General features: G+C 37.4%; 2 protein-coding genes across 9 annotated transcripts in view; one reads left to right on the top strand and one right to left on the bottom strand.

Moving 5' to 3' along the window:
* Nucleotides 1–1,105: 1,105 nt before the first annotated feature.
* Nucleotides 1,106–1,584, top strand: LOC109372745 (ATP synthase-coupling factor 6, mitochondrial). The gene has a single exon (XM_019626173.1). The coding sequence runs from the start codon at nucleotides 1,169–1,171 to the stop codon at nucleotides 1,493–1,495; it is 327 nt and encodes a 108-aa protein (XP_019481718.1). The 5' UTR covers nucleotides 1,106–1,168; the 3' UTR covers nucleotides 1,496–1,584.
* Nucleotides 1,585–6,634: 5,050 nt separating this feature from the next.
* RIMKLB (ribosomal modification protein rimK like family member B) overlaps nucleotides 6,635–26,774 on the bottom strand; it is a 48,403-nt gene continuing 28,263 nt past the window's right edge. For 5 of the 8 annotated variants that reach the window (XM_019626185.1, XM_019626186.1, XM_019626187.1 and 2 more), the window contains 4 exons: nucleotides 25,607–25,837; nucleotides 23,649–23,735; nucleotides 22,150–22,353; nucleotides 16,154–20,144 (listed from right to left, as the gene is read on the bottom strand). In XM_019626185.1, coding sequence (XP_019481730.1) covers nucleotides 19,681–20,144; nucleotides 22,150–22,353; nucleotides 23,649–23,735; nucleotides 25,607–25,837 — 986 coding nt within the window. In that variant the 3' untranslated portion in view covers nucleotides 16,154–19,680. Of the gene's footprint in view, nucleotides 7,750–9,380; nucleotides 9,531–12,680; nucleotides 12,830–13,294; nucleotides 13,373–15,573; nucleotides 15,784–16,153; nucleotides 20,145–22,149; nucleotides 22,354–23,648; nucleotides 23,736–25,606; nucleotides 25,838–26,774 lie in introns of those variants that run through there. The other 3 variants (XR_002122088.1, XR_002122090.1, XR_002122087.1) reach the window with 3 other exon arrangements.

Genomic DNA, 26,774 nt, shown 5'->3' with positions numbered 1-26,774 from the left:
CAAGTGACCAGGGAGACTGTGCCACTGGGCCCCACAAAACCCCTACTGCATAAGGCCACCCAGCAAGACTAGGAGACAAAGCAGCCCTACCTAATACTGAGAAACAAACACAGAGAGGCAGCCAAAATGAGGAAACAAAGAAATACGTCCCAAACGAAAGAATAGGAGAAAACTTCAGAAAAAAAACTAAACAAAATGAAGGCAAGCAACCTACCACAGACAGAGTTCAAAACAATGGTTATAAGGACGCACAGAAAACTTAGTGAAAATTTCAACAAAGAGATAGCAAGCATAAAAAAGGACACAAACTATAAAAAAGAACCAGTCAGAAGTGAAGAATAACTGAGCTGAAGAATGCACTAGAAGGAATCACCAGCAGACTAGATGAAGCAGAGGGTTAAATCAGCAATTTGGAAGACAAGGTAGCAGATAACACCCAATTGGAACAAAAAAAGAAAAAGAATCTAAAAAATAAGGATAGTTTTAAGAGAACTCTGGGACAACATCAAGCGTAACAACATTTGCATCATAGGAGTACCAGAGGAGAATAGAGAAAGCAAGGGATTGAGAATCTATTTCAAGAAATAATGACTGAAAATTTTCCTAACCTTGTGAAGGTTACAGACGTACAAGTTCAGAAGTGCAGAGAGTGTCAAACAATATGAACCCAAACAGGCCCACACCTAGACACATTATAATTAAAATGGCAAAGGTTAAAGATGGAGAGAATCCTAAAAACAGTAAGAGAAAAGCAGTCCATTACCTATAAGGGAGCTCCCCTAAGACTGTCAGCTGATTTCTCAACAGAAACTTTGCAGGCCAGAAGGGTTTGGTACGAAATATTCAAAGTGATGAAAAGCCACGACCTACAACCAAGGGTGCTCTACCTCACAAGACTATCATTTAGAATTGAAGATAAAGAGCTTCCCAGACAAGAAAAAGCTAGAGCTCAACACCAGCAAAACAATATTATAAGGAATGTTAGAGGGACTTCTTTAAGATGAAACAAAAATCAAAAATATAAATTAAATGGCCATAACTACATATCTATCAACAATTGCTTTCAATGGAAGTGGATTAAATGCTCCAATCAAAAACACAGGAGTAGAACGGTGGCGGCGGTGGTGGCTCTGGCAGCTCGGGACTGAGTGCAAGTAACGGAGTCACCATGATTCTTCAGAGGCTCTTCAGGCTCTCCTCTGTCATTCAGGCTGCAGTCTCAGTCCATTTGAGGAGGAATATTGGTGTTACAGCAGTGGCGTTTAATAAGGAACTTGATCCTGTACAGAAACTCTTCGTGGACAAGATTAGAGAATACAGAACTAAGCGACAGTCGTCTGGAGGACCTGTGGATACTGGCCCAGAATATCAGCAGGATTTGGAGAGGGAGCTGTTTAAGCTTAAGCAGATGTTTGGTAAAGCTGACATGAATGCGTTTCCTGACTTCAAATTTGAAGAACCCAAATTTGAAGTCATCGATAAACCTCCATCCTGAAGAAATAATGTGAAATTTATCAGGTAATTTGTCCTAAATAAATTGTACAACTGATCAGAAGCATCAGAATAAACATACATTTCACAGCTAAAAAAAAACACACACAAAAAAACACAGGGTGGCTGAATGGATAACAAAACCCTTACATATGCCGCCTATGAGAAACTTCAGAATGAAAGACACACACAGACTGAAAGTAAAGGGATGGAAAAGTTATTCCATGAAAACGGAAACAAATAAAGCTAGGGTAGCAATACTTATACCAGACAAAATAGACTTTAAACAGAGGCTATAACAAGAAACAAAGAAAGCCCTAGTAATCACACTTCCTGATATTTATCTGAAGAAACCCAAAATACTATTTCAAGGGGATGTGTGCATCTTTGTGTTCATTGTAGCATTGTTTACAATGGCCAAGATGCTGAGGCAGCCTGGGTAAAATAAACAAACAAAACAGGAACAGATTCATAGCTACAGAGAACATTTTGAGGGTTGCCAGATGGGAGGGGGGTTGGGGTGGTGGGTGAAAAAGGGGAAGGGCTTAAGAAGTACAAATCGGTTGTTACAAAGTAGTCATGGGGATGTAGGGTAGAGCATAAGGATTATAGTCAATAATATTGTAATAACTATGTATGGTGCCAGATGGGTACCAGATTTATTCAGGTGATAGATGGGAGGGGATTGGGGGCAGGGTGAAAAACATGAAGGGATTAAGAAGTACAAATTGGTAGTTACAAAATAGTCATGGGGATGTAAAGCAAAGCATAGTGAATATAGTTAATAATATGGTAATAACTATGCATAGTGCCAGGTGGGTACTAGTCAGGGGGGTCATTTCTTAAATTATATAAATGTCTAACCATATGCTGTACACCTGAAATTAATATTAAATAATATTGAATGTCAACTGTAACTGAAAAATTAAAAAGGGGGGAAGGTATAGGTAATAAGTAGTCCAAAGTTCCAGATTTAAAACAAATAAGCTATGAGGATGTAATGTACATCATGGGGAATATAGTCAATAATATTATGATAGCTTGGTACAATGTCAGATAGTTGCTGGACTTATGGTGATCACTTCTTTAGGCATATAATGTTGAATAACTATTGTATACACCTGAAACTAATATTGTATGCTAACTATATTTTTCATAAAAATCTTAAAAAAAGAAAAATTTAAAAATAGGAAGAGGAGCTGAATATATTATACATTTTTCCAAAGACATGCAAGTGGCCAACAGTTACATGAAAAGGTAAACATCACTTATCATCAGGATAATGCAAATCAAAACCACAGTGAGATTATCACTGCACACTTGTTAGAATGGCTATCATAAAAAAAATAAGAGGTGGGCCAGCCAAGTGGCGCATTGGTTAAGAGCTGGCTTGGGACGCCAGAGGGCCCTGGTTCGGATCCCACATATGAGGGCCAGTGACACTGCCCTCTACAGCTAAGATGCTGAACAACAGCTCAACCTGGAGCTGGGCTGCCGTGAGTTGCCGGCGACAGCGTAGGCTGCAGCCCCTGCTGCAGTGGGTTGCCATGGGCTACCATGTGTAGCCAGCAGCCAACGTGAGCGGCCGTCCAGAAGCCGGCGACTAATCTGCCTCACCCGGGAAGAGCGCAATGATGGTGCCAACTTGGGCTAGTGAAGCAACGTCCTCCACAACTAGACTGAACAAAAAGGACAGCAACTTGTCTGTCCCCCTTCCCCCAATTCCCCAGCGCTGTTCCCATTCCCCAATACCCCAATAAAAAATCTTTAAAAAAAAATAAATAAGAGCTAAATGATGGTGAGAATGGGGAGAAATGGGAACTGTTGTGCACTGTTGGTAGAAATGTAAATTGGTACTACTATGTTAAACAATATGGAGTCCCCTCAAAACACAAAATTACCATATGACCCAGCAATTCCACTTCTGGGTACAAAACTGAAGGAAACAAAATCACGTCTCAAAAGGTACCTGCACCCCATGTTCACTGCATCATTTACAATAGCCAAAACATGGAAACAACCTAAGTGTCCACTGATGGATGGATGGGGAAAATGTGGTATACAAATACAATGGAATATTATGCAGCCATAAAAAGATGGAAATCTTGCCATTTGGAACATGGATGGACCCTGAGGACATTATGCTAAGGACATTATCAGAGAAAGACTGCATGATCGCAGTTATGTGTAGAATCTAAAACTAGAACGGTATATAATCTAAAACAAAACACAAACTCATAGAAAAAGAGATTAGATTTGTGGTTGCCAGAGATGGGTGGGGGGCGGGGTGGGTAGGTGAAGGTAGTCAAAAAGTACAGACCTCCAGTTATAAGATAAATAAGGAGACCTACAGTTAACAACACTGTACTGTATCTTTGAAAGTTCCTAAGAGGATAGATCTTAAAAGTTCTCATCACAAGAAAAAATAATTATGTCAGGTGATAGATGTTAACTAAAGTCACTGTGGTAATAATTTTGCAATATATACACACATATATCAATATCATTATTATATACCTTGAACACAATGCTATATATTAATTATCTCAAAGCTGAGGAATGACAACAGTAAACCTGATGCAAGGGGCCTCCAGCTGCCACTCCTGATCTGTTACAGGATTCACATGCTTTCTCCCCAGGATGCTTCCAGCATACTAATCAGGCCATTTCTGCCCAACCCAGGACTACTCTAACGGGTAACCTGTTCTGAGATTCCTCAAGCTGGCAGGCTTTCTCAGAGCAGCTTAGGTCTGATGCTCTTTTTACTGCATTTCGGTGTCACTCACACTGCAGTCTGAAGGCCTTCCCTGCCTACTGCTCCCTCTCCCTTGTGTGTGCCCTTCACAGGAATTTGCTTCATACAACTCTAGGTGACTCCATCTTGGTGTCAGCCTGTTGGAGGATCCAAACAATAAACTTATAAAATTAAAGTCATCATTAAACAACTGGAGATTATCCAAAACCATCAATATTTCTTAATGCTGTACAACTTTCAGGAACACAGATTTTATCTTATTTTTTTTAAAGATTTTATTGGGGAATCGGGGAAGGGGAACAGACAAGTTGCTGTCCTTTTGTTCTTCAGTCTAGTTGTGGAGGATGTCGCTTCACTAGCCCATGTTGTTATGATCATTGTGCTCTTCCCGGCTGAGCCATATCTGTCGCTGGCCTCTGCACGGCCGCTCACACCAGCTGCCAGCCACACACGGTAGCTTACGACAGCCCACTGCAGCAGGGGCTGCAGCCTACACGGTCACCAGCGACTCATGACAGCCCAACTCCAGTTCGAGCTGTTGCTCACCATCTTAGCTGTAGAGGGCGCAGCATCACTGGCCCTAATGTGGGATCCGAACCGGGGCCCTGCTGCTCAGAGCTGGCGTCCCAAGCCAACTCCTAACCAACGCGCCACTCGGCAGGCCCGGGAACACAGATTTTAATAACTGAATCCATGCTCTCTCTCAACTCTATACCATGAAAGTTTCAGATGTCGATAGCTGAGTACTGTTGTAGCTCCTAAAAAGCCTGCTTCACAAAGCCCTGGCCTTTAAAGGATTCTTCCTGTGTAATTAGTTGCTGAGTGCAGGGGAACTAAAAAAATAAAAACAAAAATTAAACAACCCACCACCGACATTTGTTTGTAATACTGAAGTTATTTACCAAGCTTTCAGGTCTTAAGAACTGAAGGATTCAGTGCCTTAGCACTTTTTGGTCTTACAAGTTCCAATTTTCTGTTTAGGTATTTCTAGTTAGGTTAACCTTCATGAGAAGATCAACTCTTCCACCTTCCTTGACTACCAAGGGATCATTCTTGGTTCACTACATGGAATTTCAATATGTCCATTTTTGTACCAGAGCAAATAACCTCAAACTGTTAACAAAGCTTCAATTTAGAAGTATCATTATGGATCACTGCCTTTAAAAATTTTATAAATGAAACTATGATAGTTTTTTTTTCATTTTCAATTTTACTTCAGAGCCACATGTACATACCCAGAGCCGCATGTAGCTCGCGTGCCGCAGTTTGCCAACCCCTGCTCTAGAGGATCAGCCTGTTTTATACAATCTATGAGCTAACAATGATTTTTACATTTTTATAGTTATTTTAAATATTAAAAATAAAAAGCAAGAGACCATATGTAGGAGGCAAAGCCTAAAATACTTACTACTTGCCCTTCCACAGAATAAGTTTGCCAACCCAGTTCTAGAGCAGTATTAAAGGGACCAGGGCTGACAAGACTTAGGGCAGTGGTTTTCAAACATTAGTGCAAGTCACTTGAGGAGTTTGTCAAAATGCAGATTCCTAGCAACCCAAAAGTTCATGTCTAGGGCCCTAGAGTCTATATTTTAATAAATAACCCAAGTGATTATGATGTTGGTGGATCTAGGTCACTTTGAGAAAAACCTTACATTTTATCATCAGATCAGCTCAGTCATCAAGAGGGCTTCTTACTGGATTGTTTTTATTGGACTGTGTCAGTGTCATGATATTGATGTTCAATGTGGGACATCTCAGGACCAGGAAATACTGCTTTTCCTGTGCAATAAACTTTCTTCTATCTTAAGGTTACCACGAATCTTCTAATTATCTTATTTTGCTCTTTGCAAGTTTTGTTCCATCTCTAAGAAAACATACAGGATCTGATATTATACATTTGCATCTTAACCTGTTTCATCTTTTTCTTCTCTACTTTGTCTTCGTCCCAATCTTCTCCGTTTAATACAGCTCTTAAGTCATCTCAAATCATTTTTGGGAAAACAAGTCATAGTATCCTAAATTATTACTTATGGTGCATGGTATGCATTTTCCTTACTTAATCCTCTGGGTTTAGAAGCAAGAAAAAATATTTTTGTTATATGAGTCGACAGGGAAAATAATCTAGAGAAAAAAATGAGACACAGGTTTTTTCTTATATACAACTCCTCAGTTAGCAAATGAAGTGTGGAGATAAGGAATAATCAGTCTAGATTAGAAATGCATGCTCACCCCCCCTCCCCTCCACAAAACATACAAAGTTCCAACCACAAGATCTCATGAAAGGTGCTTAAAATATGAACTGAAAGGAAATCAATAAAGAAAACCTTAGACTCCAATTCTGATGAAAAGATTCAGTAGCTCTTATATCAATAACCAAAATTTACAGAATTAAAGGACAGTTAGTATTTATTACTCAACTATGTGCTAAGCATTATACAAGCATTACAGCATAGCTAATCCTTATACATTAATCTAGTAAAGTAGGTACAATTATTTCCATTCATTATAAATACTCTCTTATGGCTTAAAAAGGCTGATTTGTCCAAAGGTCATATAACCAGTACATGATCAAATTAGAATTTATATCAATCTTTACAAAGCCCATTCTTTGTTGGAAGTAGTAGGGCTGCATCTGTATACACATGTATGTATCTGATCCCCTACAGTTTAGAAGGGGGTCGAAATATATGTTGGTGATGGAAGGACACTTGACTTTGGGTGGGAAGTACACAACGCAATATATAGATAATGTATTATAAATTGTACACTTGAAATTTATACAATTTTATTAACCAATGTCACCCCAATAAATTTAATAAAAAATTTTAAAACACACAAAAACTTGAAGAAAAAAACCCCACCACCAATATACTAGGTCAGGCATGGTCTCTAGTTACAAGATTAAAATGTAGTGAGCAGTGCTGCGACAAGTGTCTGCCAGAGCCTTAGCATGAAATAGAAAAAAAGCATGTATTTCTTAATAGATTTAAAAACAAAAACAAAAAAGAAAAAAAACACATAGCTACAATTTTAAGCATGGACAGGTAAAGTGTGATGAAAGAGGCAGGGCAAAATCCATGTAATACATACGTTAATACAAGTCTTTGTGCCAAAAGAAAGAGTAAGCATTTCAGAATATACTATACAGATATCAGTCTGTCAAGAACTAAAGGAGTTTCATCTTGCAAAAAGTGAAGAAATGAATCAAGAGAATGATACATGTGGGCTAGACTTCAAGTCTTGAAATAAGGACTGAAGTGAATTCATGTAAGATGGAGTAGATAGAAATAGCTATCAAAAAAATGAATCATATGCCATGCTATTTCATTTCCAATTCTGGTGTTTTTATTTTAGAAAACACATTAAATCAAACAGGTTAGAGGTATTGCTTCCTTGTTCTGTGTATTTCTATCCTCCGTTTGAAAAAACACAGTCAAATCGATCTTCATCCATTCTGTGAATGAGGTAATAAGCAAAAGGATCACTGGTTCCTTCAAAATAACCTAGGGGAAGAAAACACATACAGCTCGCTTAAATCACAGTCATTATAATTAGGATGAGAAAAAAAAATAAAAATAGCAAATTAACTGTGACAATGTAATATTGCAAATTGTCTAGATTACCAAAAAAAAATTGCAACCAGTTTTTCTGTAATTACAACACTTTACCTTGCTGATCTCAGCTGAAAAACGTATACTCAGTATACTCTGATTCTGACTTGGAAGACATTTTATGTTCTTCTGTTTTTTTCAAAGATTTTGTTGGTTAATTGGGGGAGGAAACAGCGTTGGAGAATTAGGGAAGGGGAACAGATAAGTTGCTGTCCTTTTGTTCTTCAGTCTAGTTGTGGAGGATGTCGCTTTCACTGGCTCATGTTGGTATTATCATTGCGCTCTTCCTAGCTGAGGCAGATTGGTCGCCAGCCATTGGACGGTTGCTCACGGTGACTCACACCGGCTGCCAGCCGCTCACAGTAGCTTACAGCAGCCCGCTGCAGACTCACTGCAGCCTACACGGTCGCCGGCGACTCACGGCAGCCCAGCTCCAGGTGGAGCTGTTGTTCACCATCTTAGCTGTAGAGGGAGCAGCATCACTGGCCCATGTGGGATCTGAACCAGTGGTCCTGCTGGTGGCCCTCAGAGCTCGTGCTCCCAAGCCAACTCTTAACCAACGAGCCACTCGGCCGGCCCTGACATTTTATGTTCTTATCATTAAAAACTAAAAGCCTAAACCTATGCTTGGTTCATAGGAGCAACCTTATTTACCAAATGTACTTGAGCCTTCTTTAGGAGAAACTATTCTAACTCCCTGGAATTTGTTCTCTCTAGTGGGTGTAAAATCAATACTTCAATTTATAGGTCCATTATATTATCTGCTTCATTAAGATGTTGCCAACCTTTTTACTTTTTTCTTTATCCCTGATTTATTTCCGTTAGACATCCAGGTAAACATCCTAGTAATTTAAACTGTATTATAGAGATAATTTATATTTTATAAAAATCAGCTCAAATTTAGACACTGGATTTCATATTAATTAAAAAATACAATTGTGTTTTATTTTAGTCAGAAAAACTATACCAAGAGGAAAAAAACTGAGGCAAGAACATCTCTTTCACATCACACAAAACATAAAATTATAGTACCAAAATGCCTGAACAAACAAAATTAAACCTAAATGTTCTTACTCTAGTGCTCTAGACTACATTTTCAATAAATTATACAGTGAGCAATACATTTTGGTTAAGATTCAAGTTGGTCATCTTCTTTCAGATCTAAAGCTCTGATACCTCTATATACTAATCAAATTTTGTGATTAAAACAAAACTGTTTAAAAATGTTTAGAAAGTCTAATCATATTAACTAAGGCCATGTATGCGTATGTTTCATACTAATATACATAATGTTACTCAGCATGAGAATAAACAATTTTTGAACAGGTGACTTCTTTTTACGTTTTCAAATAAAGAAAGAAAATACACTATATTTAGACAATATCAGTCATTCTAGCTTCATGTTACTATTCATCCTGTTATTTCCAGTATACAATCATCCCATTTAACTATCCACTGCCTGCACAGCTAGCCTGAAAATCTGCAAAAAAAATAATAAATCTCAGAACAATATGAAGTTTTACCTTGTTGTAGATTGACTCATTTTCCAGGATAAGAAAATGAAAGATCGGTCAGTAAGAGGAGAGGTAGAGGATTAATGATGTTCTAGATCAGGGGCTGGCAAACTGCGGCTCATGGGCCACATGCGGCTCTTTGTGTACATACATGTGGCTCTGAAGTAAAATTGAAAATGAAAAAAAACTATCATAGTTTCAATTATAAAATTTTTAAGGATATTATTCACATAATGGTGATTACGTAAAAATATATTTGTGGCTCTTCAAATAATTTTTAAATTGTTGTGAGGGACAGGATGGCTCTTCCAGGGGTCGGCAAACTTTTGAGACGGAACATACCCAAAGAGCCGCATGTGGCTTGTGAGCCGCAGTTTGCCAACCCCTGGATCTAGATCTATGGAATCCATTCCTCTTCTCCCTTGACCACATATTGCAAAGAACCTGAAGGCCTCTTTACATCTTGTCTTAACAAGGGAAACTCTTTCATTATCAAACCCTGTAAATGGTGTAGTCACTAATTCTACATGTGCCGTTTTATCAGCTCTGACTCCTGACGACCCTATGAATGAGTGATGTCCACAATGTCCTCTCCTCAAGAGCCCTGTTCCACTCCAGTGGACTCATGCCTATGGCTTCTTTAATGGAGTGAATCCATCTTGTATTTGTTTTTCCTCTTTCCTGCTGCCTTCTATTTCCCAGGCGTTATGTGTTTTCCAAACAACCCTGCCTCCTCATGATGTGCCTGAAGTAGGACAGCTTCAGTGTTGTTATTTTCGTCTCCAGCGGTGTTTCAGGCTTAATTTGCTCTAGGACCCACGTGTTCATCTTTCTGGAGGTCCAAGGTCTCCATACAGCTCTCCTCCAACACCATATTTCAAATGAATCAATTTTTTTCGGGACTGTACAACTCATATCTGTACATAGTAACTGAGAATACAAAGGTGTGCGTGATCTTAACCTTGGTCTCTAATAACGTATCTTTGCTCTTGGTGATCTTTCCTGATTCTTCCATGGTTGCCCTTCCAAATTTCAGCCTTCTCTTGATTTTCTTGGCGTGGACTGATGACTGAACCAAGGTAAGCAAAATCTTTAACAATTTCTAAAATGGCCACCCACAGCTTTCCTTAATATCCTTTATTTGAATAGACTCCTTACCCTATATTAGACAACATATAGTGACAACTTTCTTTGTGACACCATAGCTCTAATTGCAGAGCACTTCACTCGTTCAGTGACTACAGATTTTGAAAGATGCCTGGCATAGAATGCAAAGAGCACTGCACTGGCATTTAGAAGACAATGGGTCCTAGTCCTGGCTCTGTAATTTGGGGCAAATTACTAATTTCTATGAACTTTTGTTTCCTTACCAGCAAATTCAAGATTATAGTTTTTGAGTATAAACTCTAAGATTTCCAGCTTAGACACTCTAAACTTCCATGGCAGGCCTCAGTAGGCCAGTAGTTCAATCTGTTATTACAAATATTAATAGGAGTCAGGATTCCTTTTCTTATTCAAGTAATAATTTCTCTTCTGGATATCCTGTTTTCACCATCTATAAAATCTGAAGAGAATTGTTTGCTACTTTAAGAAAGCTAATAGATGGGCCAGCCGAGTGGCTCAGTTGGTTAAGAGTGCGAGCTCTGAGCAACAGGGTCACCAGTTCTATTCCCCCATGGGCCAGTGAGTTGTGACCGAGCTGAGCTGCCACTGAGCTGCCAAAGGTGGCAGTATGGCTCAGCTGGTGAGAGCACGTGTTCCTAACAACAAGTATGACCATGCCAGTTCGACTCCCGCATGGGATGGTGGGCTACGTCCACCTGCAACTAAGATTGGACATAGCACCTTGAGCTGAGCGGCCGTGAGCTGCTGGCGAGTGGCCGGATGGCAACTGGACTTGGAGCTGATCTAGCTGCACCCTCCACAACTAAGACTGAAGGACAACAACTTGGCCGTTCCCCTTCCCCAATTACCCAATAAAATCTTAAAAAAAAAAAAAAAAGAAAGAAAGAGAAAGCTAATAGAAATAATTCTAAAATATTCACAGATATACATCCTAGAAAAAAGATTTGGATCGGTTACTTTTAACTTTCATATGAAAACTAAAAATTGCTTTTCCTGTCCACTTATAAAATAAATAAGACATGGGGCTATAATGTACAGCATGGTGACTATAGTTAATAATACTGTATAACATATTTGAAAATTGCGTGGAGTATTTCTTAAAAATCCTCATCACAAGAAAAAATTGTGTGTACATGGTTGCCAGAAACAATAAAGATACTACAGTTAAAATAAATAAGTACTTGAATGAGTAAACAGGTCAGCATCTTATAAGTTTAAGAATTGAAATTTATATCCATTGATTCTAGGGACTTCAAAATGTCATTTGGTTTCTTCTACTCAGCCTCATCAAATTGTAAAATGTAAATCACAATGCTGGTAGTCTGATTCACATGTCTGAGGGCAGTTGTCAATGCAAAGTAAATAAAGCTGTTTGGCCAAGTAGATAAAGACATAGAGAATGCGAATGAAAAGGGGAGGCACACACAAAGAAAAACAAGCAGGCAGAGATGAAAACTGGCAACACTGGAAAAAGTAAAATTCACAGGGACTGAATGAGAGACGCATACAGAGACTGAGGTGAGAGAGATACAAAGACATAGAGGCAGAAGCACAACCAAAGAGGAAGAGCAAAAACCATAAGCAAGAGAGGAAGATGAACATGCAGAGTGGAACTGATGGGCAGGCACAGTGACAAGGAAATGGGACCAGACAGAAAAAAGATAGTTGAAGAAAAGATCACTTTTACCCCACAAGTTTTTCAAATTATATACTTCTGTTGTTATCCAGTGTTCCCACTTAAAAGGGGACAGACTTACATTTTTACAAACGGATAATGAGTATTTCATTTACCTAGCAGTTTTTAAAAATCAGATTTACTGTGAGATAGCTTAATTTTTGCCAACATTAAGGTTCACATATTGGATGTGTTAATGACTCAGTGGGGGGGAAATCCTATCACAATCTATATGTATAGCAATTCATCACGCTGTACTCTTTACAATTTTATCTGTCAATTACGTCAATAAAGCTGAAAAAAAGGCTCACATATATCAGTTTACTGGACAGAAATCCCTAATTTTACACATCGCTAATTTTTTTTTTCCAAAGTGAAAACTGATAGCACACTACTTAGAAAAAATTCATCCTAAAATAAGGACCTCGTAGCTTTTATGATTACATACCAGTGACTTATGGAACACAAGTGTCAGGTTGAAAACACATTCTTAGTTGGAAATAACTTACCATTTAGAGTCAAATCTAGGAATCTTTGTCCTGTTTCCACTTTACTACACTTGGTAGGTCATGTTCTAGCTCTTCTGTGCAGAATTTGTCAGTAGCCATCAATCGGAAGAATTTCTTCTTCTGCGGCCACCTACCAGTTTTTCTCTCTGCTGCAGCAGAAGGGTATACAGAAAAAGTTCTTGCTTACTATTCAGATTAAACAGAAAAATTCCTTTATTTAACATTTAATGTTTTCAGATGTGCAAAAAATTCCTCATTGTTTCCCCAAAAAAGACCTCCCCGCCCAAAGTCAAGACAAACAAAAATCCCAATCACTGAAAATCAAACAATATATGATCAATGTTCATGCTAAGCTGGGAAAATTAAAAAAAAAAAAAAAGGTGGAAAGATTTAGACACTCAACAGTTGCCATCTCAAGGAGCCGTTTGTTATACTTTCCTTCTTCACCTATCCCTCTAATCTTATGAATAAATGCGTAACTTAAATTTTTAACTAGGTAGTCTACAACTCCTGCAACCTTTAAGTTGAGAGACTACCAAAAGAATTGTGAAAGGTGCAGCAATAAAGGAGTGTTTAAAAGTAATTCTAGAAACTAAGGGTGTTAGGTGCTTTACCTGCTTGAGTTTTCAATGTTCTGGACTGCTTATTGCGCAATGGCTCTGAATACATTAAAACACGAACACATACGCCACCTACATTTAAAATAGGGTAGTATTTGTATGCCCATATAAGAATTGGGTATATTTTTTTGCAAAAGAGTAATAAATTCATTAAGCCCTTTTAAAAGGACTGACCACAAATGCACACTTGCTCAAACTGTATACATACATAAAAGAAATAGGGCAAAAAAGGGTGACAGAATGACAAATGTAATAGCAGTTGCAGAACTGTAAATTAATACCATACAAATGTTTTCTGTTTGTTAAAATCCTGAGATTCATTTCTATTCCCATTCTCTTTGTCATTGGGGTCTAGAATTCAAATCCATTCTGTATTAGCTATTAAAGAATAGTATCCAATAATGAACTAGTAATAATAGTAATGGCTTGTTTTTGTTCCACCCTCCCACTATCTTTACCCCAAAAGAAAAATATGTAGTTTTGCCAACTTAAAAATAAAACAAACTGACGTAAGCACTGCAGTGACATTGTTTCTACTTTCTGACTCCTTCCCCCATCTCAAACCCCACCCTTTGACCTCTGTATATGGGATGAGCCTGAGCAGGAGAGTTGGTGATGTCAGGACTGCGCCGTTCCCACGGATGCTCCTAGAGGCCTGCTGTGCTTCTGGGAACTGGGGCACAGGGATGTCTGTCTGACTGAAACCTAAAACAACAACAATTCACCCCACCCCTCATGTTCCCAAACCCCACAACAGCAGCCAGGTATATATGCTATATATGCTATATAAGGCCTATCTAATAAGTGAATATGGTAAAATCTGAAAGCAAGCTCGTTCTTATCAAGTCAGTGATCTTCATGGGGCAGCAGAATGGAAACTATTAAATTCTCTGTGTCCCATGCAATCACACAGTCCACACATCCTAATGCTGGCCATTCTATCAGCAAGAGAACAAGGTTCTCCTGTACACACCTTTTTCAGTATACATATCACAAATTCCTGCAAGAGTGTAGTAGTAAATTTCAGTTGGACAGATGAGTATTTCTGTCTTAAAATGGGTAGGGGAAGTGTCTGTCCCTATCTTATATGAATGAAATAAAGCACAAAACAGGTTAACAATTTATTTCATGCCTTCAACTGTGCAAATAACATTAGAAGCCAGGATTTCCTACTCACTAGATTTCCTACTCACTAGTGATTTATTGGACTTACAGTTTCTTTGGATAGGACATCTTAAAGCCACAGGGTAAAATTATGCAGAAGTATATCTTGAAAAGGTCCTAACTACTGTCACTACAATTCTACCTATTAGAAAGAGGATTATCTCCCAAAATGATAGCTTGTATCAGAGCTAAAACTTTAGGAAAAACAGGAAAAAGGAGGAAAGGGTAGTTGGATTGGGGTATACAGAGGAGGGGATAGTCATATTAACGAACAGGAAGGCTATTAAAATGGACAAGTTGTATTCCTATTCCTGCCACTAACTTTATGGCCTTCGTTAATCTGCTTAACAATCTTGTGCATCAGAAATGCCCTCCAATCTCTTCAAACCTGTAGCGTTTTAATGTTTAAACCATTATTTTATAATAATCTCAAACTACTCATATCTAGCTCTTTTGTTAGAATTAGTGTCTCAGAAATGCTAGAATGGTTAGTTCTGAAATCACACTGCTCCTACAATAACCGAAATGCTTTCTGCTATCTTTGTCTCATCATTCCCTTTCACTTGTATAATGATGTCACAGAAAGAAAAGCACTAAGGTCAACTAAATGCTATGGTGAGTTGTTACCATACATGTAACCTAGAACCTAATTTTACCTTTTCAAAACTCTAGTTTTCCATACCTGTCAACTCCTAATTGATGTCTTTATACTGTGAGCTCACTGTGTATTCGGAACACCAACCTCTGAAAAAGCTTAAGCCAGAGTAGCACAATGGAAGAAACAAACAAACCCAAAACAAAAACAAAGCCAAAAAAGTCACACTCTGAATACTTAATTATAGACATGTATGTAAGGAATGGAGTTATCTATATGGTTAAAGCACATCCCCAAAAAAGTCCTGAGTTCATCCCAACCAATTCAAACTTTACCCCCAAAAGTTTTTGCTTAATCAAATTATTTATTAGATTTAGTTATGCGTTATTTTTTTAAATGAGGCTTATTACAAATCCATGGTTGCCTTTAAAGTACATAAGGAAGTTTTTTTTTTTTTTTAAAGGAAAGTCAAGTTAGCCTTGTGATGGAAAGAAAGGAGAAAGAGTGAAATTACCTGCAAGCAGCTGGGCTGTGACTGAATCCAAACCGCTGCATTTACCATTCATTATACAGCTGCATTATTGGGGGAAGGGGAGTTTAGAAGGGCACTGACCCCGAAAGTTCTCAATACTTCTCACTCATCATCAGGAAGGGGGAAGAAGGAAAGTTTTTTCTCTGGGTATTTTTTGTTTGTTTGTTTTTGTTTTTTTGGCTCCTGAAAAGGCTGGCAAAGAACAGTAACAGTACAAGCAGTTAGAATATTTCTTTAAAAACAATTTTTAAAATGCAAAACATTAAGGAATGTAAAACACCAAAACTTTCGTTAATATAGAAAGAATTTTCACTAGAGTTAGGCAGCCACCCCAAAACATCATGACAAAAGGGCATTGGTATAAAGGAAATAAAATACCACACAAAAATTCAAAACAAAACTAAAAGCTTCAAATTAAACCTGGAAGACTAGAAGATTCCAACAGTAGATTTCTGTCCACTACTGAAACATTCCAAATCCAAGCTTCAAAGGCGCCTAAATGTATCTTAAATGAAACTTTGTTTTGTTTTTTTTTAGAAAAAAAAGAAAGAAAGCAATAAACCTGGTTATAAATCCTGCAATATATTACATTTTAAAATATCCTAGTACAACAAAAACAAATTTTAAATGAAATTAAACAAACAAACAAACAAATAAAAACAGTAGCAGCAGAGGTTACCTGTCTGAGCACCTACATTTTCTTAGGAGGGGATCGTGTCTCACCAGCCACATAGCCCATTAACCTTCTCAAAAAGAGTGAGCCAGGAGAAAATAACACAAGATTTGATTTCACAATGTCTCTAGGCTCCCCAGACCCCAAACTGGGGATTCACTGAATGAAGAGAATTTGTTTTTCCACTGTTTTCTTCTTGAGAAAAAGAAGAGATGATTTTGAAAGTCAATTACTTCTTTCAATGCCTTCGATAACTTCTCAAAAGTCTGATAAAGTGTTGATGAAAGCAAGTCTCTTGATGAATTTTTATAATGTTCCAGGGTATTTTCTGATTGATAGCATATACAGAAAGATTTTAAAGTTCAGTGCAGTAAAAGCCAACAGAAATGACCAATGAATTATAGGCACCAAAAAAGAAAAAAAAAACTATTAAAAATTTTAAATGGAATAGTTCATATTTGTGTGTGTGTGTGTGTGTGTGTGTGTGTGTATGAGTCCAGTTTTCATCATGGGTGACAAAAAACAGTATCAGAAAGAATTACTTTTAAAATACAATTCAGAATTACAATTTTAACAATGCACAATAATTTTACAGTAATTCAGATTTTGGCATAATGATTATACATATTTGATAAATACATTTTTACCTCTCATAATAGTAATAAAGATTAAACAAAAGTTATTAAACAATATAAAAATATATTTAACTTTCACTTAATTATCTGGGCTGTTTTATTTGGGTTCTTCCAGAACGGTTTGTTCATTTTCTTTACCTTAATTTTTGAAGGCTTTCAAGAAGATACTCATGTTTTTGAAGTCTAAAATGACCACTCCTTCCCCCTTTCATTCTAACATGTGAGTGTACAATCCAGAAATAGGTTGGTAAAGCTAAGTTTTAATATAGTGTGAATGCACAAAAGATGGATAGTGAATAAAACTGATATATCTGATATTTCTTATCATATAGTTGGTTAATTTGGTAAAATTTTTTAAAAGGCTATCTGTATTTTTCCTGGTGCTTTATCCCACCCAACACAAACCTTGAGTGCTTCATCAAACAGAGAGTGTTGTTCTATTTGTGTTTTAAAATTCATTAATGTATATACATGCAATATGTAACTATTCAAAGTATATGTAACATAATTTAGGTGGCAACCAGATCGTCTCTACACAAACATATGAATGATGATTTAATTAAGCAGTTCTTTCTCCCTGATTTATTTCCCGTTCCCAAATAGTGTACATCCTTCAAAGTATGGTCTTTCTGTGAAAGAAGTACCATGTATTTAATGAGTCAGAGGTACTTATGATGTATGTAAGTCCCATAATAAACCTGTTCAAGTCAAATTCTTTTAGATAAGATTAAAGTATCATAAAATAAATTAGAAACTCCTCTTATGTATCTTTTTATGAGGTGAAATGAAACACTGCACAGATTAGAAATACTATTCTATTTGTCAACAATCAACCTTTCACTCAATTTTAATATTATTTCATTCTATGGAAAAAAAACAAATTTTATTACATTCCTTTTTAAAATGGGAGGAAAACTGTACAAGCATGATCAAACCTCTGTTAGAGCTGGTTATTAATACTGATCTTTTATTATTGCCTTGAAGTCTCTCTAGTAGTGTCCAAGAAATAAAGTTTAAAGTCCATCTGAAGAAAAAAAGCACTGGAGAGACAAGGAAGGACTTGGGTATAAGCTTCAGAGGATTGTAGGGAGATGGAACTTGCTGTTTAAAAGAAGTACGTTGAGCTCTGGAGCATCTCCATTTCTTAACACACCTTCCAAACCATCAGTGGGATAATTTTACCCATGTTTTAAAGGCTCATATTATATGCAGTTTTGGGGCTTTTATAAATTCAGAAAGTAAAGGAATATAAAGAGTAGAGCGTACTGAAGGCTTCAGAGTAGGGCTATATAAGAGACTTAATACTGCTAAGTAAGTCCCCAAACAAAAACGTCCAGTCCACCCCATCTCAATACCTATGTGTAATAGGAGAAAACACAGAGCCAGAAGCAATGAAAAGCATGTAGCCTTAAATAAATCATACACTGAACAGTCTAGAACCAAAGAAAAAAACCAAACAACAACATATACACAAAAAGGCCTAAGAAGCTTCTATTCTCCTTATGTCTTCAGGTATCTATCTCTACCCCAGTGGAGTATAGTTATGAAAACAACTCATCTGTTTTATAAAGTAAAAAAATGTGTTCCCATCATGCTCCATTTTCTAGAATCTATCCTTTTTGATTGGTTGGTGTAAACAAAAAGCAAAACATACACATGCATGCGTGCACACAGACACATATATACTCCTTCCTAAAATGCGAAAAATGCAAATATATAATGCTGGGATTAGAAATCACTTCAGCTTTATACGTAAGAACTTACAGCCCCTTGATTTGCCCGCCCACCCCCCAAAATATTTTTCCTTGTCCTTATTCTTTAAATGCCCAACCACCGAAAGTAAAAAGGAAAAAATAAAAGGCTTTAAATGCACATGTTTCGAGTCAGTGTCTTGTTAACAAAAAAAGGTAGCATTTTTTTCACTTTGGCCATTGTTAAAGATGCAGGCATAGATCAGGGAATGTTAGACTAGCATGTTTTAAAAAAATGCAACATTAACAGAACATATATCTCAAAAAAGACTAAAACACTAACAAATACAGGTCAATGCACATATTTTAAACTAGTGTAATTTTATCCACATTGGAGTAAATGTTATTTTGTGCACCAGATATTGCAATACTGTTCATTTCCCTTTTATCATGCAAACATGCCAATTTTTTCATTAAAGAAACCTTTATTGGATAATATTCACGTTGCCCCTCCCTGCCAAAATTAAGGGATAAAACTAAAACCAAAAATAATCCCAATAAGAGCCCCTCAAGACTTTATAAACTATGAACATAAAGCTGTAGCTAATATGATAAAGGCAGAATTTTCAGAACTGTATAAAAAAAATTCATGTAATTTACGTAGATGTTTTCCTCACCCATCACAAATCTTTGCAACACAATGTGAAGTTACACTACTCTGAAATTTGTATCAACTGTATAAAAACAAAAAGGGACCATGAAAAAAATTTATGTGTTTTCCATGGCCTGAGAGGATACAACATTTTGAGTAATTTAGAAGGGTAACTACAAGAGCCTCACATTTTTTTGTATCTCACCTCTTCTGCCTCTCTATCTGCAGAATTTGTAAATGAAAGTCAGTAACATCTTAATAGCAGAGGTCTTGTCTATCTCCCTCTTCTTTCCTAACTAATCCTACTCAATTTTCTGTCATCTTCCTGAGCATCTTCCATGAACAGCATTGCAAATTGGTTGAAAAAAAGAAAAAAAGAAAAAAAAGAAAGAAGGAAGTTTTACAAGGGTTTTGTTGGTTAATTATTTACCAGTGGAGTCACTCCACCAGGAGTTCGATTTCATTGGCTAGCAGCTGGTTCATGTTGAACAGGCCCCCTGGGAGCTTGGTGAGCAGTTCTCGCTCGGTGCTTTCAGGGTCGCTGTCAACAGAGCTGGAACTTGCGCTCATGTTGTCGACAGCAGTGCTGGCTGGGGGACCCAGCTCCGGCTCACTAGTCTCACTGGCCGTGGACACCACGGAGAGCAGGGACATACGCCGGGTGAGCCGGCCAGAGGGCAGAAGGGAGGCGGCATAGTCCGCTATGATACCAGCTACATCTAGATTACAAGCCTTATCAAAGGCGATGAAACCTACATTTGCATTGGCCTCGCAGACACAGAAGGAGCCGTCATCTTTCATCAACAGGTCAATGCCACACACATCCATCCCCAGGATATTAGACACCTGGATAGCTAGCTGCTTCCCTTGTTCACTCAATGAGCACATCATCCCCACACCACCTGGCAAAGAGTAAACAAAATAAGTTACTAAAATGACAAAAGTCTGTCGTAAAACTAAAACTGGACTCCAAGGATAACCCGTTATTGTAAATTAGTGAAAATAAAGGTGGTATTCTAGTGTAAAATTGGGACTTAGAAGTCTAAGTTTCCTTTACTGGGATATCCCCTTCCAACCCAATCTCAAAGAATTCACAACTTAGTACTTTTTCAATACGCTATTTATTCTGAAGAAGACATTAAACTTGCACTGAAGCCTATCTTACTCCAATAATATAGACCGAATACAAGGAACTTTTGCATAAATACAATTATGACAAAAAATAATAGAGATGCTTAGTGTGGATATAAAGGACAGGATGGAATCTGGGAACCTGAACAAGGGGACCTGAACGTGGCCCTCTTCCTCTACAGTCCCCACTCTCATCTATCTGCCATTCCTTAGCCAAAAGGCTTCTGGGGCTTAAGGTAGCTAACTGAATGTAGGTGAAGCTTTGGGGTTTGCTGGTATCTGAAAGAAAGGAGTTAGAACTAGATTTTCTCGTTTGGAGACTAATTTCAGGAAACTCTGGGGTAAGGACTAGAAAGTAAAGAATTTGGAGAAGAGCTTGACTCAAAGAGCCTTGTGTCCAGTCAATGCCCAGGAGGAAAATTGACATCAGTGTTATAAGAATATGCCTAGGGCCGGCCAGGTGGCACAGTTGGTTAGAATGTGAACTCTGAGCAACAGGGTGGCCAATTCAATTTCCAGATGGGCCAGTAAGCTGCGCCTGAGCTGAGCTGCCCCTGAGCTGCCAATGGGCAGCAGGGTGGCTTAGCTTGTGAGAGTACGTGCTCTTCACAAGGTGGCCGGTTCGACTCCCGCATGGGATGATAGGCTGTGCCCCCCCCCGCCCCCCCGCAACTAGACTTGGAGCTGAGCGGTCCTGGAAAAACACAATGTTCCCTTCTCCAATTCCCCAACACTGTTCCTTTCCCCAATTCTCCAGTAAAACCTTTAAAAAAAAATATGCCTAATGTCTTTGACCTCAAAGAGGCCAAAATGTAACTGCAGAGGTAAGCTGAGTCCTCCCTACCACTGAGGCTGGAAGAGTAGGGAGGGAGTCCAGGTAATAGGAAGGCTTCTTTGAAGTACAACTGGCACACTCGCCCACGAATTAAATAACTCTGCTTCTCAGCATCTGTAGGACTGAAGCCATCTGGAATGCCCCAAAAAACCAGAGCAGAGCCATGATGTGATAACAAAAAAATAACAAGCCATCTATGACTTGAATAAAAGAAGTAAGAGCACTTTAAGGAGATTCAAGTTCAGCACAGAAAGTCTGTCTGAAGCTAAAACAAAAACATGATCACCCAACTAAAAACTCAGAAGAACTAAAAGAAAGTATAGTCACTTTTGTACTCACAAAAGTGAAGTACATAACTTGAAAACTCAAGTGTTAAGAAACATTTCAAAGCACATAGAAAAAGCCTGAGGTGAAATCACAAAAGAAAAGAAATACGGAGGATTGAGTTAGACAAGATTACTAAAACTGTGAAACAAACAGAGAAGAAAAAACCCAGACTAAGTTCTGAGGCACTTTAACAATAAGAGACCTCACAAAATACACATTTAAATAAATCAAAATCAGAAATCTTGTTTGGACCAATGGGTAAAATGAGTTAGGGCACAACCATCTTAAACAAACTCCCATTATACACAAAATAAGTGTATCAACAAAGAAGGAATCTTTAATTCTGGTCAGACATTTCATATATGTCTGAAATGAGTTACAAATTGAGCATGGGTGAAAGTATTAATTCATGATTCAGAGAAATTCAATTTCATTACTAGAAAAATAACTCAAAGATATATTTATTATATTCATAGTAAGTCTATTAATCATATTTACCTATGAAAGATAATGTTTTTCAACTAAGTGAAAAGCTCTGTAGTTATATACAAATACTCATTAAACAAGTTGTAATATTACTTCACATACTAGAAAGACATTTGCATCGCTTTTACCTAGTGAGCAGTTGCTTTGCATCCTCCCATCTGTTGAACAACGTAACATGGTGCCAACCACACGGCCACCCACGACAATGACACGTACATCCCGTCCATGAGACTCTTTAACATACTTTTGGAACAGGTATGGAGCTTCATGGCGAATAAGATGGCTGAGATCAGCCAAATGGTGCTTGTCTCGAGCCAAAAAAACCGCTTTGCCTGTGATTGAAAAAGAATAAAAAATATATGCAGGTCATCATGCTGTGGGTAGGTTGTTATCTATTACCTCCATTTTGTGTCCCAATCTGCTCTTTCAGAACCAATTACTTTTTAACCAAAGTAATAAAGTTATGCTAATCAGTGATATAATGCAAAAATGTATATAACGAAGTTAATAATCTCCTTCTAAGAGTCCCTCTATCCCCAAACTGTTACAGTAATCTAGAATTTATTTCAATATGTTGTGAGTAGGTATCTAAAATTTGTATTCCTCAAGGTTAGACAATAATGCCAGTCTCTCTTATTAGCAAAATATTTCCCTTTAAGTTAAAACATGTCATATATTGTACAATATATTAATATACTATATTTGCATATAGTAAAATAGCAGTATGTCATTACACATCTAGTTTTATTTCTGAATTCTCTAGTCTGTTCCATTGTTCTATGTGTACATTTTAATGCCCGTTTTTAAAACATAGTTTACCGGTACATGTTTTAACATTCTTCCCATCAAGAGCGGGGGGAATCTATGTTGCATCCCTTTAAATCTAGGAAGGCTTCTTATTGCTTCAACCAATAAATAAAGCAGAAGCAACTCTATATGACTTCTGAGACTAAGTCATAAAAGCTCATGCCACTTCTTTGGTCATTGGAGCATTCACTGTAGGAGCCCTGAGACTTCTTGACTGTTAACAGTACCAGCTGAACCCTGATCCAACTATCCCTGTCAAGGCACTAAATCTTATGAAGTACTTGGATTTATGAATCATTTTATGCCTTAAGAAATCCTTCCTTAATCTGAAGTCATTAAGATATTTTCATACACTGTTTTCCAAAGCTTTATATTTCTGCCTTATACATTTAAGTCTTCAAACTATATAAATTGGGAGGGGGAATGATTGGAGTTAGTGATGTAGGGTCCTTGCATTGTTGAAGATTAAGATAAAAGTATTAACTTGAGACTCCATCTAAATTAAGTGTGCATCTTAAAATTTCTAGGATAACCACTAAATGAACAGAAATAGCTTCTAGCCAAACTGAAACTCACAGCCTTCTGTAAGTTTAAGGTACCATGCACCTAACAATTTCTCTCTAATCATTCTTTAGAAGGCCTGCTTCAAAAGCTATAAATTTCAATTGATAAGACTACTATCTAGTCAATAACCATGAGCAAATATAAAGAAAACAATCATTTCTTTCATATGATTAAGAAAAAAAATCTATACTGTATAATCACCCTTGATTCTTCAGAATAAATTTCAAAATTATGTACCAAAACAACTCATACACACCTCTATGACCCCGTGTATTCTTCACTACCATTGGGAACTCCAGTACTTCTGCTTCATCAATCATTTTAGAAAAATTTTCATGGCCACCTGGTTGGAGCAAAAAAGAAATTTAAAAACAGTAGTAGAGGTGTTTTGTGATGAATTTTATCTACACTAAGGTCAGCAACACAAGGGAGGTAGAAGATAAGGACCTGATGACTAAATTTTATGATTCTTGGATAAAGTAATAAATAAAAGTCAAAAGCACAGTTAAATACCAGCTTAAAGCAACCACACCTTATAAAAGATAAACGCTACCTTAAATTATAAATATTCTAATATCAGACCTAAAGAAATTAAGTAATCTTCAGCTAAAATAACTTTTCCTAATTCTATACCATTTTTCATATTTTTATCCTTTATACTTCCACCATACAAATAACAGAAGTCCCAAGGTCTACTTCAGTATATTCAATTCCCTGTTTGGATAAAAAAATAGAAGAATGAGTCAGTTCACAAGGCTCATCTAAGACTGAGATGTTGCATGTGTGTGTGTGCACATGTACACATACACACACACCCCGCCTCTCAAATATACAAATTAATTTTTCTTATCTCCATTATTATTCAGAGTTGTTTCTACATTGACCTACTCAGTACCTGTGTATTAAATCTTGCTTCTCACCACTTTTATTGCCAAAGAACAAATGATACAAGTAGCAAAATTTGAGCAAAAATGGACTGTAATTGTAAAAAAAAAAAAAACACCATGGTGATACAGAAAAATTAAACCAGTAAAAAGTTCATTAAACAACTGCAAAACCATAAATTTGCAACTCAGAGAAATTAAAATAATTCAGTTCCCAAATTTGAAACCTTCAATATTAGAGAATATTTAATTTGATTAAGCCTTTTCTCTTTTCCATTCTCTTAAAATGAGAATAGCAGACCCATGATATAAGCTATAATATCCCAAAAGTATCAGAAAGACAAAATTCTCAAACTATTCATATTGTCTCTTGTGCCAGTGCTAAAAACAGCCAATTGTATCACATATACATACTTGGAGAGTTCCCTTTCTTAAAATATTAAAAATAAGAAAAGGACAGGATTTCTTTTTACAGTGTCATTATCTCTCCAAGCATTCTACTGGACATTTATTTGGAGAAATATCTTTATTAAAAACTGTACTGATTTATAGTAAATCTTATCCTTTCCAAACCAGTAAACTGGAAAGGCAAACAATATTAACATAATATTGTTTATAGGAGTGCTACTCAAAGTGTGGTCCAGTAAACCTGTGCCCGTTTCTGACTTCTATGCTATTGATATGTGACCAGATAATTATAAAAAGAGTAAGCACTAGAAGCTTTTATAGCAATATGATATTGCTGTGATATTTTTATTGTACTTTATAAGAGTATTGATACAAAGCAGAATACATACCAAAAATGTCACTGTCTTAAGAAATAAGAAAATATTTGTGAAGAATTATCATGAAAATGGTAATAAAGATAAACAGATTAGAGACTTCATCAAATTCTATTATCTTTTACCACAGGGGCTGGCAAACTAAGGCCTGTGGGACCAATTTGGCCCACTGCCTTTTCTGTAATCAAGCTTTATTGGAATACAGCCACATTCATTTGTTTAAGCATTTTCTAGGGCAGCTTTCGCACTATAATAGCATTACAGAGGTTCTCACAACAGAGAACGTATAGCCTGGAAAGCCCAAAATATTTACTGTTTGGCCCTTTATAGGAAACGTTTGCCAAGTCCGTTCTACCCATATCATGGAATTAAATGTTAAGACATGATTCATAATTCTACCGCCCAGTTTGTTAAAACTGAAAGTCACTTCTGTAAGAAGTTCTTTCATGTTCACAAATTTCCTTATATCACATAACCCTATTAGTTTAGTATGCTTTCAAAACAATCAGTTCTCTAAAACTTAGGTTATAACTTATTAGTGAATTCACCATAAGAGAAAGTATCAGGCAGAGGAACACCATGGCCAGCCAACTCTTGAAATGTCCAGAACTTATTAACACAGTTCAGGATGGCTTGAGGTCGATTCATCAAACGGCATCCCATCTTCTCTAGATGGCGCAAAACAGTGATGTCACTATCGCTCTGCACCCAAGGGGTTGGTACTCTTACTACCACCACCTGGGGGTAGGCAGAAATTAGTTCTCCATTGATCCGCAGACCTGAAATATATAGGAATGAAGCCAAAACCATTAAAATGAAACATGCAATAAAATAGAGGAATAGAAGCACACCAAAGCTTGAGTCACAAAACTAAATGTACTATTCTGTCAACATTTCATTGGGATAAAGAGACATCCCTCCTTAAATTATATTTCTTTGTAAGAAAAAAGAAAATTTAATAAGAAAAACTTCTGTACTGGTTAAATACATTATGGTAGATGTCAATACAATGAAATACTGCATAGCTATTCAAAAGAATGTCGGACCGGCTGAGTGGCACGTTGGTTAAGAGCTGGCCTGGGACGCCAGAGGACCCTGGTTCAGATCCCACATATGTAGAGGCCAGTGACACTGCCCTCTACAACTAAGATGCTGAACAGCTCAACCTGGAGCTGGGCTGCCATGAGTCGCGGCTACGGTGCAGGCTGCAGCCCCTGCTGCAGTGGGTTGCCATGGGCTACCATATGTAGCCAGCAGCCCTCGTGAGAGGCCATCCAGAAGCCGGTGACTGATCTGCCTCCCCTGGGAAGAGCGCAATGATGGTGCCAACTTGGGCCAGTGAAGCAACATCCTCCACAACTAGACTGAAGAATAAAAGGACAGCAACTTGTCTATTCCCCTTCCCCCAATTCCCCAGCGCTGTTCCCATCCCCCAATAAAAATTTAAAAAAAATAAAAATAAAAAGAATGTCATAAATCTCTATGTTCAGAGATGGAAAAAATGTCCAGATGCTTAATTTTTTTTTTTTTTTAAGATTTTTTATTGGGGAATTGGTAGGATGGGAACAGTGCTGGGGAGTTGGGGGAAGGGGAACAGACAAGTTGCTGTCGTCTTGTTCCTCAATCTAGTTGTGGAGGATGTTGCTTCACTGGCCCAAGTTGGCACCATCATTGCGCTCTTCTCTGGCGAGGCAGATCAGTCGCCGGCTTCTGGAC

Source organism: Hipposideros armiger, unplaced genomic scaffold, assembly GCF_001890085.2.
Source record: "Hipposideros armiger isolate ML-2016 unplaced genomic scaffold, ASM189008v1 scaffold_662, whole genome shotgun sequence".
Lineage (NCBI taxonomy): Eukaryota > Metazoa > Chordata > Mammalia > Chiroptera > Hipposideridae > Hipposideros > Hipposideros armiger.
The sequence above is the reverse complement of the archived record's forward strand: the minus strand, read 5'-3'. Positions and strand labels throughout refer to the sequence as shown.